Genomic DNA, 17,535 nt, shown 5'->3' on the forward strand with positions numbered 1-17,535 from the left:
TCTATTACTACTCTTTTTCCTTTCATCTCCCTCTTCAACTAGGGTTCTTGTAGATTTTAGCAAGTCAAATTTGGACATTAAGGGACAATAAGATCTATAGGTTGCAGGGTGGATTCTAATTGAACTTCATGCAACAGATTTGAAAGTTCATCTCTGAAATTGCATCTTTTTTCTCTATAATCATGGATTGACAAAATTTGGTGTACATATAGCAGCTAACAGCTCGTTTTGGTGTACATATATTCAGCTTACTCATCAATGTTCCTGTAATAAAAATAATAATATGATTTGCAGTGTTGCACTTCCCATTGCAATGTAAACACCTGTGTTCTGTAGCTCTCCTTGAATTTTTATGTTGTTGTCTGAAGACTAACCAGCCAATGAAAATATATCTTTTATTCTTGCCCAAATGACAGTCCAGTAGCTTGCTGTTTTGTTATCAGATACATTTATATGCATGCTACATTGTTTTCCGCGCTACATTGCCCAAACGACAGATGGATTTAAATATTTAGTTTGGCCTGCACTACAGAGTGCTGACAACGCTATTCCTCTCCTTGCGAGCCGCGCGAGGGCGCGACTATGAGCGAGTTGCAGGATACCGATTCTCAGGATCCCCGCTTTCGCACTCTTGTGCAAGTTGATTGGTACAACTCCGTTTTCATGGCAAGACCCCAACCAGTGGTAGAGATGAAGTATGTGGACTGGATATTCATGAGGCACAAGAACAATGCAGTCTTTAATGAAGTAATCAAAGTGTGTCAGGCAAAGAATCTTGGGGAGATCCTTGCTCTTGAGTATGATTGGAATGAGGAGATTATTGGGTAGTTCTATGCTACAGCATATTTTGGCACCACCAAGAAGGGCACTCATTTCATCAAGTGAATGACTATGGGGAAACAATACAGAGTCTCCATGGGTCAGTTTGCTGCTGCCTTAGAGCTTGATCCAGAGGATCTGACGACGCCTCATCTATTTGATTTGGAAGCCTTACTGATGCACAGGACTAGCTTCATGTATGAGAAAGGAACTCCTTTTGGTTGCATGGGTACCACTCGAGGTATGCATCTCAACTATAAAGTTATCTATTCCATTTCCAGGTGGTCCTTACTTCCAAAGGTTGGGGATGCCACAACTGTTCCTACCAAGCATGCTCACCTCCTTTGCTCTATGCGCTACTAGTGCCCTGCCTTCAGTGTTATGAAGCTCATTTGGTTTGAGATTCTTGAGACCATCTATGATCCTAAGAGAGGTTGCATTTATACCCCATACATTATGAAGATGATTGAGGAAATGATAGGAATTTACTTCTCTAAACAACGTGATTAGAAGGCTTTCCACCCTCATGCTCCTTCCTCTTCTGCTGCGGCTCCCCCTCCTCCATCCCGGTCTACTAGAGGTTTAGCTTCAGCCGCTCCTTCAGTTGCTCCTCAGCGCTCGAGCTCTTCTTCTACCATCAAGAAGGCACTTCAAGCTATCTTTTGTATGGGCACCAAGATAGAAAAGAAAGTCAAGAAGATTGAGAGGCATCAGAAGGAAGATTGGAAGGCTGCAGGCAAGGATGTGTCAGATGTTTCTGAGGATGAAGCTTTTAAGGACCCATTTGCTGCATATGAGGCTGCTAGGGATGTGGCTGCCGGTGAGGGTCCCTCTCACTCCTTCCGTGAGAACTCCATGTCTAGTGATGATGATGATGATGGGGATGAGGTGCCAGATGTTGAGTCAGAGGGGACTGATCCTAAGGCTGCTGTGGATGCTGCTGTATAGGAGAGTGATGCTGCGACTGAGAAGGTTGCTTCTGATGATGCCTTTGAGCGGATTCCCTCTACTGCCGGCACTGAGATTGTGCCTTTCGATGGAGACGAGGATTGATCTCCTTCATCCCTTGTGGTTTGGTCCCTTTTTGGTGCCTTGATGCCAAAGGGGGAGAAAATTGCAATCGAAGGGGGTCAAGTTATCTTTTTTAGCCTTGCTGCCATTTTGACAGTTTGTCCAGAAGTTCCGGACCTTTGGTCTTGGAAGTTCCGGGCAGACTTCTTTGCCCCCCTTTCACTCCTCTATCTATATGGACATGTAAAAATTCTATGTGTGGATGTAATGACTGTTAGGTGCTAAGTATAATCCCTGCATCACTTCATGCTATGATTGCCTTATTTCTTGTTTTGTGATGTGATGTTAATTTTATCTTTTTCGGTGCTTCTCATGTCATTTGTTTTTAATGTCATATTTATTTATCGCTCTTATTACATTCCACGAATGAAAAGGGTTGAAGGAAACTCTCTATGTTTGCTCCCTTCCTAATATGCATATGAGCTTCACTCATATTTTCCATATGCATATTTTAAGGGGGAGTTTCATTCACCTCTATCGATTCAAAATTTAATCTTATATCAAATCCTTTGTGAGCTTTAACCTTATTGTCATCAATCACCAAAAAGGGGGAGATTGAAGTTGCATTTATCCCCCTAGTGGGTTTTGGTGATTAATGATGAATAAGGTTAAAGGACTAATGAGTTTATTGAGTTACTCAGGTGATTAGTCCCAAGGTGAACTTAGGTGATCAAGAGATGCTTGGAGACCCCCCCCCCCACCAACCATCATTCAAGCGGATTTGAAACTCGAAGGACAATAGGATAGTTTAATATTTGAAATCGAGTTTTAGGAAAAACCGTACTATTAAGAAGGGCTCCAAGTGTGGTTCTGGGATATAAAAAGTGCTCTTAGTGAGATCCAAGTGGTAGAATATTTTTGGGAGCTATTTTTGGAAATGGCTCTGGCCCGGACAGAGAAAGCCGGCCAGAAGTTCTGGTCCCTGGACCTGGAACTTCCAAACCTTGTGAGTTGTCCGAAAGTTCCGGGTGTCAGGAAGTTCCGGACTCCTTCCAGTTCAAAAATGTGAGTAACGGCTAGATGATGTTACCTAGCCGTTATATATATCCAGATCACACCTAGTTCTTTTTTTTTGGCCATTTCACTTCAGTTCTTTCATACCCTAGGTTCTTCTAGCCTCTCCCAAGATCTCTTTGCTTCCTCCATCAAATCTAGAGACATTCTTGTGAGATTGAGAGAATTGATGAGAGTGTAGGAGTGATTTGGAGAAGGTTTGAAGATTAGGTTTGATTGAGCACTTTGGATATATTGTGGGCTGTCACTTGGGCTTATTACTCTTGGAGATCTTCTCCTATACGGTTAGGTGTCGCCCGCGAGCTTCCAAAGATCTTGTGGATGTCCTGGGAAGATTTGTGAAGGTTTTCCTCACCTCCGCAAGGAAACGAGGTAAGTGAGTAAAGATTCTTGTGCTGAGATTTCAGAGGTTCTCCTAAGTAGAGCAACTTACACTTGTGGTCTTTTTCTAGAAGGATTTGTGAGTTGGATCTTGGTGATCACTCAATTCTAGAAAATGACCTACGGGTGTTGAGTTGAAGGCAAGGCCTTGGACTTCTTCTGTGATCTTTGCACAAGTGAAGCAAGGGGTTAATCGAGGCCCGCCTCTTTGGAGCACCTCAACGGAGAGTAGGATTGCAAGATCCAAACTTCGGGAAAAAAATCGTCCTTGTCCTCTTTGTGATGATTCTGTGCATGTTGCTGTAGTTGTGTATCTGCTCTGTCATCCTGTAGTTTATTTCGTGCAATTTAGTTCAAGTCCCTGTTAAATCTTTAGGTTTTACTGTCGCCCGGAAGTTCCGGTAGTAAGAACACCGGAAGTTCCGGGCATTCTGAGCAGATCGGAAGTTCCGGTGTTCCCGGGCCTACTGAATTTTACCGTTGCGAATTTGTTTGTAATTTTCAGGAAAGCCTATTCACCTCCCCCCTCTATGCTATATCTTTGTGCGTTCAATATGGAGTTGCTAACCACCTCAACCTAGCAAAAACTAGATCAAGATGAGTTTTGTAAGATTAAACCGGCTAGCGGAGCCGATTTAGATGGAACAAAAGATAAATATCCGTCTCGTGAGTGAACGGAAGGTTTACAGGACAAACCTACAAAATGGTTTTGCACTAAACTAGGCAAAAAAGATGTCATATTGAAAAAACGATTCTTGGCTAATTGGGTTGAAAGTAGATTGTCTCTAATTGAACCGGTCTTGTCTCTTATAAAGGGGTTGGTCTTGCCTCCTATACAGTTCTCTTTCACATCAAATTTAAGGTAGAGATCAATTAGAACTCGAAAATCACCTCTCTATGCAAGGAAACCCGAGACCTGACAAAATTCGACATGAACTCGCACTCTACCGGTCTGGCTGGTCACATGCCGCCGATCAAACCAACCGTACACATCGGTCAAACCGGCCTATACATGGTAGTCTGACCAACTCCGTGAAAGAAACCCGACGACGCCTTCGAAATTTTTGCAATATTTCTCTTTCGCATCTAGGTGTCAAATTTAGGTGTAAACATATGCCCCCTACCTTTTTTGTGTACTTGTGAACCTAAATGCACATAACACATGGTCTTTGGGCGATAATCTAAGGCAAATTTTGCTACAAGACACTCAAAGTTTGTGGTTTTTGCTGTGAGACACCCAATAAACGTGTATCTTCTCATAATTAGCTGCTGGACACCTGCCTCATTATTTTATTATATTCCATGGTCGCGGATCTCCGCCTCCCACTTCCCCCACGGCCTGCGCCGGATTCCCCGGTATAGCGTCCTCCGCTCCCCTCGCCATCGACTGCTCCTCCTCGTCCGCCGCTGCACGCATAGCAATCAGTAGTTCAGTTCGTATGCATGCAAAATCAGGTAGTTCAGTTCATATGTATGCAAACTAATGGTAATCAAGCTGTATTACTATTTAATTACATTGCTATTTCTATTTAATTACCTTGCTCGGCCGGTGGAGCTACAGCGGTGGTGGTGGTGAATTGGTGAAGTCGTCGTCGCTGGCGTGCTGCGGCGGCGCCGCGGCGGCCAGAGTTCATCGGCTACGGAGAGGCTAGCTCCTCTTGCCGCCAGGGCCGTGGCTGTTGATCAGCGGGATGGCGCCGCCGCACATATCTATCTTCACTAGCTCGATCGATGCTTGCCGCGAAGCAACGGCGACCGGCGAGAGCAGCAAGCAACCTAGTGCGTGGGTGAGTGCGGACCGTGTAGGAAGGAAGGAAATATAAACCGGTGGCCAAAAAAATGCAACCAAATTAAGAAAAAAATCAAATCAAAATTGTTGTTCTTATTTTCTTAATCGATTTCGCTTTGCGCATCCTTGTTGGTGGAGGTGCTGGAGCTGGGAGTGGTGGTGCCCTCGCTCGTCATCGCGATGTCGCGGGGCGCCTCCGACTTCCCGAGCACGGTGCGGCCGTTCGTGCCGGTACACCACGCGTGGTGCTGGACATCGAGGGCACGCGGTGACGGGGACACGCGACCCACACGCGTACAGCTGGGAAGCTATCGTGCCGCTCCCCGTGGCTGCAGCCACCCACGGCTGCTCGGGAAGGCAGGGTGAGATGAGATGAAAGAAAAGAGGAAGTAGAATATTGTCTAGGGGTATTTCGGTACTTTCAAGGTTCTTTCTCTCTCTTTTTTTATCTGAAATAATAAAATAATGCCTCGGATGTCCAGCTGCTAATTATCACATTTTTGCAGTGTCTATAGGAAGTAACACGTTCTTTAGGTGTCTAGCAGCAAATGCCACAAACTTTGAGTATCATATAGTAAAATTTGCCATAATCTAATTACCGACCATATAACTCTTCAAGCATCCTGCCAAACACTCGGTAAATATTTCTTCAAGTATTTCCCATAGATCGATCTCTGAAATTTGAATTCGTTCTCCTTGCAATGTCTCAAGAATCGAATAATTCCACATATTCGATAAGACACTCCCAACTAAACGACCACTTACCGAATTCCTTAGATCTAGGACCCTCTCAAGATTCCGAGTCTATATGAGAAAGTTATGCTTGTTTTAAGAAAGGACACTCGAATGTAAAAAAAGAAAAATAGCGAACAATAGGAAGTCTCTTACCAATAAATCTTCGGGGGCAATTGCTCAATTGACCCTGTTTTGAAGCTTAACTACCAATATGACCTTATTTTTTTATATTTGCTTATTTGACCCTATTTTTTAAAATTGAAGAGCAATATTGACCTTATTCCGTGAAGATTGGATAACGGTGTTATCTAAAGGGCAAATTGTCCATCTTTCCGCTTTCTACATACAAATTAAAAGAAGAGAAATAAAAGGAAAAAAAGAAATGGTAGCAAAGAAATCCAAGCATGCCCAAACTAACATATGATGATTTCTCCTTGCCATGTACAGCACTTCCTTCCATCATTCAACGATTATTTCTCCCAACCACATGCAAAGCACTAGCAATCAAGGGGAAAAAGTTGGGCTGGGATATGGCGCCTGGATTTTTCAGATTTTGGTACTTTTGAAAAACTTATTTCGCAAATAGACCCCTAGAAAAACTTATCCCAGAAATAGTCCTTTTTGGGATGCCACAGTGGCTGGGCCGTCCTCCTACCACCATGGCACACGCGAACCGACATGGCAGGAGGAGGGTGCCAGCATGGCTGGCGCCCCCTAGGGAGGAGGGCCAGCATGGTTGGCGCCCCCCTACCCCTTGCCTCCATTCCTGTTTCTCTATATGGAGTTGCAACCTTTTTATTTTTATTTTATTTTTTCAGATGTTTATTCACACTTAGGATCACGATGCAACCAACAACAAAAAAAATTAAACTCGAAAATAATGCAGTCTACCACTAGGTGAAATATAACTACATAAAATGAGCGTAACTTTCTCATACAGACTCGGAATCAGGCAAATAATATATCCACGGACATGTACATAAAAAGTTACATCCGATTCTCCCCAACTTCACCGGGTTCGGCGATATTAAAACCTCCAAATTCCGCTTGCAAGATTGTGTTCTCGAGGAGAGAAGTTTTTTTGGTAGAGCTTTGGAAAATTCCACATGCCACATATTTCATCCGTTTGAGTTTATTTTTTTATGGTTGGTTCTTTTGAGTTCCTAAGTGTGAAAAAATATCAAAAAAATAAAATAAAAATAAAAAAGTTGCTCTGGCGCTCTGGCGCGTTCCTCCCAGCCACCTCAGCATCGCCTCGCCACGTCGGCAGGGGGACGGAGGCTGGCGCCGCCAGCCACTCTGGCGCCTCGAAAAGGACTATTTCTGGGATAAGTTTTTCCAGGGGTCTATTTGCGAAATAAGTTTTTCAAAAGGACCAAAATGTGAAAAATCCAGGATATGGCGCTGTGGTGATAGCTTCACGACAGGGGTCGGCGTGACGGTGGGACAAGCTACCTTCCTCCGCGTAGGTCCGTGCGACGTCGGGGTCGCCAAGGACAGCGCACCGCCGCAGCTCCTCGGGTCGTCGCTGGGGTCAGCCACAGCTCCGCCGTGGCCCTTCCACCGCCACCCCAACAGCGCGAAGCAGCTGCTCCCGCGCGCACCGATACCGCCGCTGCCGCTGCTCTCTCCCTCCGCGCGCGAGCCGGCACTGCCGCTACCTCCACCCGCGAGCTGGCGCCACCACAGTCACCTCCACGCGCCGGCGACGCTGCATTGCCGCTACCTCCACCCACAACTGGCGCCACCGCAGCCCCCTCGCCGCCGCCGTCCCCACGCCACCGCCGCCCCCACAGAGCTCCTCCGTGCCCCCTCAGAGCGCCGCCACCGCAGCCCTCCACCTCCACGAGCGGGCGCCGGTGGGGCTCCGCTTCACACCGCGCTGTCGCCACACGCGTAGCTCGCCGCCGCTGCACGATTTGCATGAGAGAGAGAGTGTGTTGCACAAGACAGTAGATAAGGTTTGGAGGGTATTTTGGGTATTAGGAATATTATAAACATTTTCTTTTTAAAAAAAAACCTTAACGGAGTCATGGAATGGAGGTCAAATGGGAGCTTCATTTTTGAAGAGGGTCAAATAAGCAAACTTTAAAAAGTATGGTCAAATTAATAGTTACAGCTTAAAACGGAGTCAGATAAGCAATTGTCCCTAAATCTCTTAAGTGGATTTGAGTAGAAAGGAGAGAGAGCAAGAGCGGCACTCGAGCTCAGACAGGGTAGGTGCAATGGTGTGTGGGGGGAGGGAGGGGTGGGGGGCTCCCCCCATCATCAACATTGGGCTATCGCGTTGTCACAGTGGCAAGGGGTGGTGCCGTCCCGTTGGACGATGGCGCTGGCTACTCTGGCACACCAAAAAGGACTTTTTTAAATAAGTTTTCTCAAGGATATATTTATATAATAAGTTTTTGAAAAGGACCGAATTGTAAAAGAAAATCCCGTCTCTTCCGTTCCCCCTCAAGATCTAGGATTTCTTTCAGGCCTACCAGCCACAGTTCTCCGACTTATAACGCCATTCACCGTTCAAATTATTTCGAGAATATAAAGCAAGTGTAATGCACATGCTATGTTAGTTTTTGTCAGAAACTAACGTGCCCAACCGCACAAGCACTTGGCCTGTGAGTGTGGACATTTTGCAAATAGGAACGGGTACTAGGCTACTAGCTCCCTAGCAATTACTTGCTCTGCAAAGAATGGTAACAATGGTAGTATGCCCATTTTGGTAGTAAACCAGAGCCAACTAGAATACTATAAAAAGCCGGAATTGCTCCTTCCCTCCTACAACATTGGGTTTTTAGCCTGAGAACGATCAGATTCTGAGGCTGCAAATGGTATAACTACAGTACAACATAAGGATTAAACTTCTGACTAATGCCTGTAAACTGTGCCATTGGAATGTGCCACAGAGTCGTCCTGCAGAATATCATTGACTTCTGGCAAGAAACCACTCTCAAAGAATGCTGAGTGGAGGGCTTGAACGCACTGCTTTGCCTCACTGTCATGGACCACCAAGGAAATGTTCACCTGTTTAAGGATGATAGGTTTCTTTCATCAGTCAGGAATCACACAAAATTGCAATCCATCATCAAAATCAAACATGAAAGAAAATATAAGCACCTTGGATGCCCCTTGTGAGATCATCTGAACATTAACTCCATTTGTACGTAAAACGTTGAAAGCCTGACAAAATGAGAATGGGTATCAACCATGTATTGGGAAGAAAAACAAAAGCTGTGTTCCATGCTGCTTGAGCAGGATATTTCTGAGATGTTTCCCACAAGCTAGCATTAAACAGATATTAACCGTAGCTGAAATTGGAACTTCAGAACAACATTATGGATGTAGAGACAGTTAAAGTTAGGGGACAAGCATTTACCTTTTCAAGAATCAAAGATGACCTCTGCACATTTCCAATTAACGAAATTATCGATCTATGCTGCAGTAGGTGAACAACTGCTATCTTTTCAAGTTCTTCGATGACATGATCAAGTTCCTGGCACATATCACTAGAGATGAACTACAAGCACATCAAGCTGGAAGATGCATCATTAATTGGAACCTAGTAACTTGTTCATTTGTGTCGAAATATGCTAGAGTCTTCGAAGATTATCCTCAACCAATAATTTGTTTTTATAATTTCAAGATTTCATCAAAGGCACAAGTACCACTTTTTTTTTACTGAGCACAACACTCAATATTCCTTATCTTAATTCTTGAATGATTCATAGTTCTAGTATATTTACTTATGCAATATAATGCCTGCGGTTGAGGTCCTGAGCAGATTTAAATATGGTAGTGGCAGTTTTTTTTTCCTTGGTACAAAATAAAAAATGAAGAAGACTGCTCAACAAGATCCCAAAAAAAGGCAGCTTGGACAAAAATCAAATAATCATGAGAAATAATAAAGAATGGATTCAGGTCCAAACATTTGCCTGCTTGATCAATTCACGACTCCAGAGTTTTGATGGATCCAGGGTCAAAGATATGCTGACTTCACTTGTAGCTACACAATCAACAGAGATGCCCAAATCTTCAAAAATTGAAAAGACCTGAAGAAGCAATACAAATATTACAACTAAAAGAATAAAATACAAGATCAAACTTAAGAATGTGTAAGCTCTAGCTGTACCTTAGCTAGAAAACCATATTGTCCAAGCATCCGTGTGCTCACTATATCAAGCATTGTAATATTTGATTTAAGTACAATACTAGTCAAAACAGTCTGAAAAAGTCATCCAATACTCAATAAGTTGCAACCAACAAGTAGATGAGTCCAATATTAGAAAATAGTCAAGCATCAAACCTTACTCATATCTCTAGCTTTAGTAATGAGTGTACCAGGGGCTCCGCGGTTATAAGAGTTTTTAACCCTGACAGGTATATCACCTTCTCTAGCTGGTCGCATCGATTGTGGATGCAAAACCTAGAATTAGTTAGTAAAGGGATTTCTGTAAGCAGATAACAAATGGATATATAGAAGACAACCAATTGGTCACTAAATTATTAAGCTAAAAAGTAAACCATCTAAAAGGGAAACTGTTTTACTAAAAGAAAACCCACTGAAAAAATAACATTGACTTTTACAAATGGATAGATAAATAAAAGTGATAAAAATCATGCGGTACCTGTGCACCAAAATAGGCAAGTTCAGCTGCCTCATCAAATGTCAAGTATGGCACAGGTTTCGCATTTGGATGAATATTAGGATCACAAGTTAAAACACCATCAACATCTTTCCAAACCTATTAGGATTTAGGAATATGGGAAGAAATATAAGTTCACTGCATTGAGAATTAAAACAAACAAGTAAAACAGGATGCTTAGTAGGAAAGTAAATTTGAGCAAGTTCTGATAATTACAAACATGAGTTGGTGATGGCGATGGAGAGTATGAAGCTCTCTCTATGCTGACATTACACTTCCAATGATTAAATGGACTTTTTGCATGTGGCTAATGGAGTGCATTTGACGAAAGGCTAACGTAATGGCAACAGGGAACAAAATGGGCATTTTTTGTCCTTACTGAAAATAGTAATTGTCAATGGTAGAGGTTACCAGAGGCAAAATAATCTAATTGCAAGATATGGTATCAACTGTAAAACAAACCTGGATTTCTCTTAATCCCAAGGCTTTGCCAATGGTAGTAGCTGTCAGGTCACTACCACCCCTGCCTAAAGTGGTGATTGCACCAGTTTTCCATCCCTACAAGTTCACATGTGAACACTATAAGGACAGATGGAGACATGGAGTATCGGTACCATACAATTAAAATGTGTAAGATGGGTTAGATGGCCAACCTTTCCGAGAAAACCAGTGACTATTGGAATAGCAGGACCAGTAACCCAGTCCCCATGTAGCCTCTTTGCAATGGCAGGATAAGTTGCTTCCAGAATATCAGCGTTTGTGAAATCATCAGTGGTTATAAAGCCTATTTCAAATGCATCATACTGCAAAATATCAAGAATCAATTAATTATAGCTGTATCAAAATTCTGGGTTTAGCTAAAGTATCATTGGTATAACTTCAAAAAATACGTTGGGTATTTCTTATCTAAAGAAGCACCTGTTGGATAGAAAAGAATTAATATAAATTCAGAATACTTGTACATTTGTATTGTTTTCGGTACATAAATGACTTTTGCTGGCTGACTGCTAGGCTATACGAACTAAAATAATACTGAAAATAGCAGTAAGCACTGGCTATATTCAGAGATGTCAAACAAGAAGGAATATTTAAATCAACAAGGTAGAGCGGATAAAAGAAATTCAATTGAAGAGAATATACCTGACGTGCTTTCACCCCAAGTTTATTCAAAAGTGCCGCAAATATCCTTGTTGACATGCATTCACCGAAGGAAACAAGATAGTCTCTTGTCCTAAGAGTAAGCTCTTTCATCATAGCAATTCCCTTAAGAAGTTGCTCAAGCTCATCCGACAAGCCTGCAATATTTCATATTGACTATGGTAATTTCTATGTTGCGTCTATCAAGGGTAATTGATGTACCAAAGAAAATGGAAGCTAATGTAACATTACAGCCCAATAATGATCTCACAATGCTTTCCACAATCACTCTAGACATAAGCAATTTATACTAAAGCAATAAACACCATACATTTAGCATAGTATAATAAAGCAATGCCAGAAACTAGATAGAGATTAATACATTATGAGTAAATTTCAGAAACCTAACTACCCTTTGTGAAACTAACACAGAACGGCAGTTGTTTTTACACAGAATTTCATTAAACCATACTTTCAAGTATTTCCATCATATTCAACAGTTTTCTTGATAACAATGATAGGCTTCTGAGATTGATGAATGGGTGCAACCTAACAAATATGAATGAAGTTTGAGAAATCATGCTACATGATGCACGCATGTTGTCATTTCATCTACCCTATAGTTCAACAAGTTGTTTTACTCATTCATCGTGTGACACATCCAACGATTGAAAATCAACTGATGAGTTCCATCCGACGGCGTCACACCTCCCTCCCGATCCAGATCAGATCACGCACCTCCCTCCCCACCCAGATCGCGCACGCCCCTCCCAGGTCACGAGCGCCTCTTCGACACCTGCCTCCGACGTTGACACCGGAAACCACACCGCCCTCTTCCTCCTCGACCTCCGTCGATTCGTACTCATGCTGCCATCCCTCCGCCGCCGATTTCGACACCTCACCGATCTCCGACAAAGCGACGGCGCCGCTGCGTCCTCCGCCTCAGGCGCCACCACCGCTGATACATAGTCACGTCGACCTCAAGGTCCGTTCACTGCACACAGGTAAGCTCCTCCCCTTTTTTCCAATTCTCCAGGACCACGGTGCCTAACCCTAATCGCGCCCCTCGATCAACCTCTCTCAGGATTCGCCATCATCGCCATAAAATCGCCGCTGACCTCGACTCCTCCCGTCGTCCACTGACTCGTCGCTGCAGGGGGGCTGGCAACTCAGCCAACAAGACACAGGCTCGCTATCCACTCCGTGGCGACGGCCGCCGTACCCAACCTTCTGCGGCCTAATACACCGGTGCTCCATCTGCCGACGCCTGATTCCTGAAGCAGTGGCCACTCCACCTCCACGACCGAACAGAGTGACAGCCATCTTCATTGCTTGGTGGAATGCCTCTAATTTGAGCTGGTACTGGTACAGGCTGCCTATAAGTATATGCAGTAAGTTAATTTGAGCTTCATAAACATTGTACTACAGAGGCTTGCAACAGTTGGGGACAGGACCAATTTATAAGGATGACACCCTTACATTGCCACTCTGCCATCCGAAAACAATCAGGTACTCTTCACTTGATTAGTTGATTTTTGCATCAACAAGAATTATAGCTGCTAATGTGTTCATTTTCATTTATCTGCACACTTTGTCCTCGGAAGTCAAAACTGTAAATTCACAAAAGTATGCATTATGTTGATCTGTTGTTTAAAAATTCAGTAAATAGAAACTTGTTTAGCATCTGCCAAAATGTTGTTTTTCAGATAGCTTACATTTGCTGCAGTAGTTACTATTATCCAGTGATTTGCTGCTATTTTGGCAGTGTTCTTTTAGGTAATAAGATCACTGTTCATTCTTGCTTCCTACAGCTGCAGATGTTCTTCAAGCCGTGCAGTTGTTGATCAAGTTCTTCGGACCTACTGGACACTGGATAACTGATGCCAAATGTCCTTGTTAAATTGTTATATAATTCACGATATACTAGAGTACAATTAGCACTATCTGCTAGGTGCTTATTTCTAAATGTATAGTCAGTGGTAGGTAATAATTGTTGCACTGATAAACAGGTGCATTAGAATCTTCAGTTCTCCGTAAGATAGTCTTGAATAAGTAAATATGCCTTTTGGTCTGTGGCTCTATGCTGATGAAATCTTCCTTCTAGATGAGCTTGTGTTGTTTTGCAAAATAAACTTTGAGTGCAAACGTACAATTTATTGAGATGTCAACTTTGTGTATTTTGTAGTTTGCACTACTAAGTGTTCTACTGTTCCACAGATGGGTGTAGCTGCTGCCAACTTATCTAGCAGAGGGATTTTCAGTCTCTTATTTACTACTGAGGATGATCAGGTCCATTTGTTCTTACACTGGGGTTTACAGATTGTGCATTAGATGAACACAAATCACATTGCTAAAAGCTGTTTCTTAGTGGTTCGGCAAACCTAGGCAGCTAGATGGCCGGGGTTGGCCGGGGCATGGGTGTGTGTTTTCACGGTAGGAGGGCTTTGGTCTCTCCTACTTTGTTTTTTTTTCCTTTATTTTCTTCCCCTTAATGAAATGAAACGCAATTCTCTTGCATTTTCGAGGAAAAAAAACATTGCTAAAAGCTGAGTACCTCTCATGTGGAATATAACTGTTTCTTTTCCTTTCCTTTACAATTATCATGCTGATTAGAATAGTTAAAGCTTGCTTTTCATTGTAGTGCAGACATTTTAGACATAAAGAAAGAAGGTAAACAGAGATAAGGTAACAGAAGCATCCATGTTCTTCCAAGGTCACAGCACACTGAAGTATATTTTTTCTTTCCCAGATCACATAGCCTTAATGTCCAGTTTCTACTTATGGCAGCTTATTGGGATGTGCGATTTTATTTATCTCAGTATTTCTCATCAGTTAACCAACAAGCTCTTGTATTATTTGTCTTGCTTTATTCTGTTTTTTTTCAGAAAGTAATGGGTCTTTAACATAATAGCATAATATTTATGTTGCCTTAAATTTTGCAGCGATGGTTGCTTAGTGGCAAAATATGGTTGGTTCTCTTTTCCTTTTGCAGTTGAACTTAGATTTTAATTATTTGTTGACATTAAACGAATGAAACGGGTTCAAATATTGCAATCTTTGTTGTAAAGTGCTACTTGTTCATTGTATTATATGTACTGTTGTGTAAGCAACTAATAAGTATAGATATAATAGTGATAGTGGCCTATAGCTAAATCAAGCATACAAAGAAAAGTCTATGCTAGAATGTACTATCTGCTATCCATTTAGAAGTACCAATCTGATAAATTTTGCCTTGTAGACAGCAGGAGCTTCAATTGCTGCTTCAAGGTATACAAGGCAACTATGACTCCTCCATCAATCATAAGTCGAGGCATTGGCTGACAGGTAAATGAATCCAATTAATATTTATACATTTGAGTTTGTCCTATCTTTGATTTGAAACGTTGACCATCCTAAAACATAACCTTCAGGGTATGAGCATCTTGATTGATTCTTTTTTGGATGGCCAATGAAACCTCAGTTTCAGTTTAAGGCTTAGTTCTTTTCTTCAACTTCCTCGTTTTCCGTTAGCACGCTTTTCAAACTGTTAAATGGTGTGTTTCTTAAAAAAAGTTTCTATATAGTTGTTTAAAAAAGGCAATTAAATCCATTTTTTCAAAATTATAATAGTTAATAATTAATTAATCATGTGCTAATGAGGTTTCTCGTTTCGCGTGCGTGAAAAAATTTGCCTCCTTTTGGAAGCATCGAACGGGGCCTAAGTATAACATTAGAGGATAAATAGAACTGGCAGATCCTAGATTGCTCAGATAATTTGCCTGTACTTGGAAAACACAATACTCAATTTATGTGTGTACATGGACAGCAATACTTTAAACTGTTCAATGGATAAGACATGGGATGCAACTGATGCTTTCATGGCTGGTAGGTTGATTTCTCTTTCAAAAATACATGCTTAATGTTTATGTTCTAAATGTACTTATTAGCGTTGGTATCGTACTAAGTATTTTTATTATCTATCTACGTTAACATCTCAATATATAGGTAACCATATGGTAAATCCTCGATGAGGGCGTTGATACAAGTGCGTTGGGTTGAATGTTGAAGCTGGCCAGTGCCTCCATATGGAACTATGGGAGAGATGGATTTGCCGATTTATAAAAAGAATAATAACGTTACTCCTCCTAACGTTTAACTGGGTGATGTGAGCAGATAAAATAGAAGGAAAATTATGTTTGGTGGCAGGTGTATAGAAAAAGCTATATTTTTATGATTTCTAAAAAAAAATGCTAGACATCTTATAGCAGATAATAAATTTTATTGTAAACGAGGTATTCATCAAACATTAGATGGTGTTGGATACGCACTGATTGTGAATTTATATATTATTAGGATTCAGATGGTTTCAAAAGATGAAAAAACTGTGATGTTATTTTTACTAGTGTGGCTATGTATTTAACAATATAATAACTTATAATGTCACTTTTTTAGTATTAAATCTATATTATTTTATTTTTATGCTTGATTGTCAAAAGCATATATATTCTTTATATTACTAAATGCTACCGTAGCATTAGCACGGCCAAATTATTAGTAGTAATAGTGTTGCAAAGCAAAATGACCCATGCAGCATGCAGTGCACATTCTACTGACCAATTTGAACTTAACATCCTGTATTCCACTTCAATTACAACAAAAAGAAACAAAAGTTCCCTGTGCACATGTTTCATGACCTCAAAGTTCTCCAATACCATAGATGAGACTTAAACCTTATATAGTCGGAAAAAAAATGCTAAAGCAAGTGTGAAATGTCTTTACCGGAAACAATTGACCTATCCAATCCAAGTTGATCAATGGTCCTAGATAAAGAAAAACAGCAAGAAATTAGGTAAAGCGTTTCAAATCAATCCACCCAATGAAAGTAAAGCATTTTGAATCAGAATCACACCCAAAATGCAATTCCTTAATAAAGGTGAGCTCATCAAGCTCCGACACATTTGTTGCACCACAGCCCACCGCTTTCTCCCCAGCCTAGAAGCAAAATCAAGGAGTCAGTGCTTGAGACTTATCAAACACCTCTCTATCACAGAACCAACGCGCACGAGTATTCAGGGTAACAACAGAACTGGGGTTCTGGTGCAAGGAGGTAGGTATACCATCAGAAGCTTGTTGGTGGTCTTCCCCATGGCGGAGAGTACGATCACCGGCCGCTCCTCGGGGAAGCTGAGGATGAGATCGGCCACCTCCCGCATCCGCTCGGCCAACGCCACCGACGACCCGCCGAACTTCATCACCACGGTGAGCTCCGACTCCGTGTGACCGGCATTGGCCCCCTCCCGCGCCGGCTCCACCGCGCGACCCTTCTTCTCGACGACGACCGCGCTGGCAGCCGCACTTCGCTGGCACCGAATCCCCGCGCCCCTCCTCCGGCCCCGCAGGCAAGGCTCGGTGGCACCGACCAGCAGCTCGAAGGCAGCCTCATTCCCGACCTGCGGGGCTGCGGCGGCACCGCGGAGAGCAACCGCCGCAGAGGGCCGCGGGTTGCACCGGAGAGCCGCCGCCGCCGCCATGTGGAGAGAGAGTAGGGAGGGAAGGAGGCGCCGGGTGGCCGAGGGCGAGGAAGAGAGAGGGGAACGGACGGCGGAGAAGGGTCTAATGGACGGCGCGGATGAGAACCGGCGATTCTGCGTTTGAACGTTTGGCCCAGAATCCTCCGAAAAGAAGAGGCACTGTGGAAGTGAGGCCCACGCAGCCGGGGAGCAGGGGGCGGCCCGCGGCTGATCGCGACCAATTGCCACCCCTCTGATCTCTTAGAGCAAGTTTAATAGTATAGCCTAATACTAACTCCAATACATCTATACCAATTTATACAATAGTTACTTACTATACTGTTAATATATGGTCCCACATGTCATACACACGTTGCGTCTTGGAGTCCGTGCTGCAGCTGGCTACAGATTTATAGCCCGCTACTCTTCTCTCTCATCTTTTATATAATTAAAATATGTT

General features: G+C 42.7%; 1 protein-coding gene across 2 annotated transcripts; it reads right to left on the reverse strand.

The window, feature by feature from the left end:
• Positions 1 to 8,459: 8,459 nt before the first annotated feature.
• LOC127779650 (aspartokinase 2, chloroplastic-like) lies at positions 8,460 to 17,195 on the reverse strand. Of its 2 annotated transcripts, none has more exons than XM_052306488.1 (13): positions 16,683 to 17,195; positions 16,475 to 16,557; positions 16,345 to 16,385; positions 11,590 to 11,744; positions 11,103 to 11,252; positions 10,912 to 11,007; positions 10,432 to 10,548; positions 10,110 to 10,229; positions 9,936 to 10,028; positions 9,739 to 9,855; positions 9,183 to 9,299; positions 8,924 to 8,986; positions 8,460 to 8,830 (listed from the first exon to the last, which is right to left on the reverse strand). In XM_052306488.1, the coding sequence occupies exons 1-13, from the start codon at positions 17,094 to 17,096 to the stop codon at positions 8,675 to 8,677; spliced, it is 1,722 nt and encodes a 573-aa protein (XP_052162448.1). In that variant the 5' UTR covers positions 17,097 to 17,195; the 3' UTR covers positions 8,460 to 8,674. The 2 variants fall into 2 exon arrangements, with proteins under 2 accessions (XP_052162448.1, XP_052162447.1); XM_052306487.1 differs by having other exon boundaries at positions 9,733 to 9,855.
• Between the last annotated feature and the right edge of the window lie 340 nt (positions 17,196 to 17,535).

The sequence above is a fragment of the Oryza glaberrima genome, chromosome 7, assembly GCF_000147395.1.
Source record: "Oryza glaberrima chromosome 7, OglaRS2, whole genome shotgun sequence".
NCBI lineage: Eukaryota > Viridiplantae > Streptophyta > Magnoliopsida > Poales > Poaceae > Oryza > Oryza glaberrima.

Excerpts from the sequence above, each read along its gene's own strand:
- LOC127779650 (XM_052306487.1), bottom strand. The coding sequence starts at position 17,096 with ATGGCGGCGGCGGCGGCTCTCCGGTGCAACCCGCGGCCCTCTGCGGCG. Across the intron at positions 10,549-10,911 it reads TGGGATTAAGAGAAATCCAG|GTTTGGAAAGATGTTGATGG; the intron begins GTTTGTTTTACA and ends AAATCCTAATAG. Across the intron at positions 9,856-9,935 it reads AATATGGTTTTCTAGCTAAG|GTCTTTTCAATTTTTGAAGA; the intron begins GTACAGCTAGAG and ends TTGCTTCTTCAG.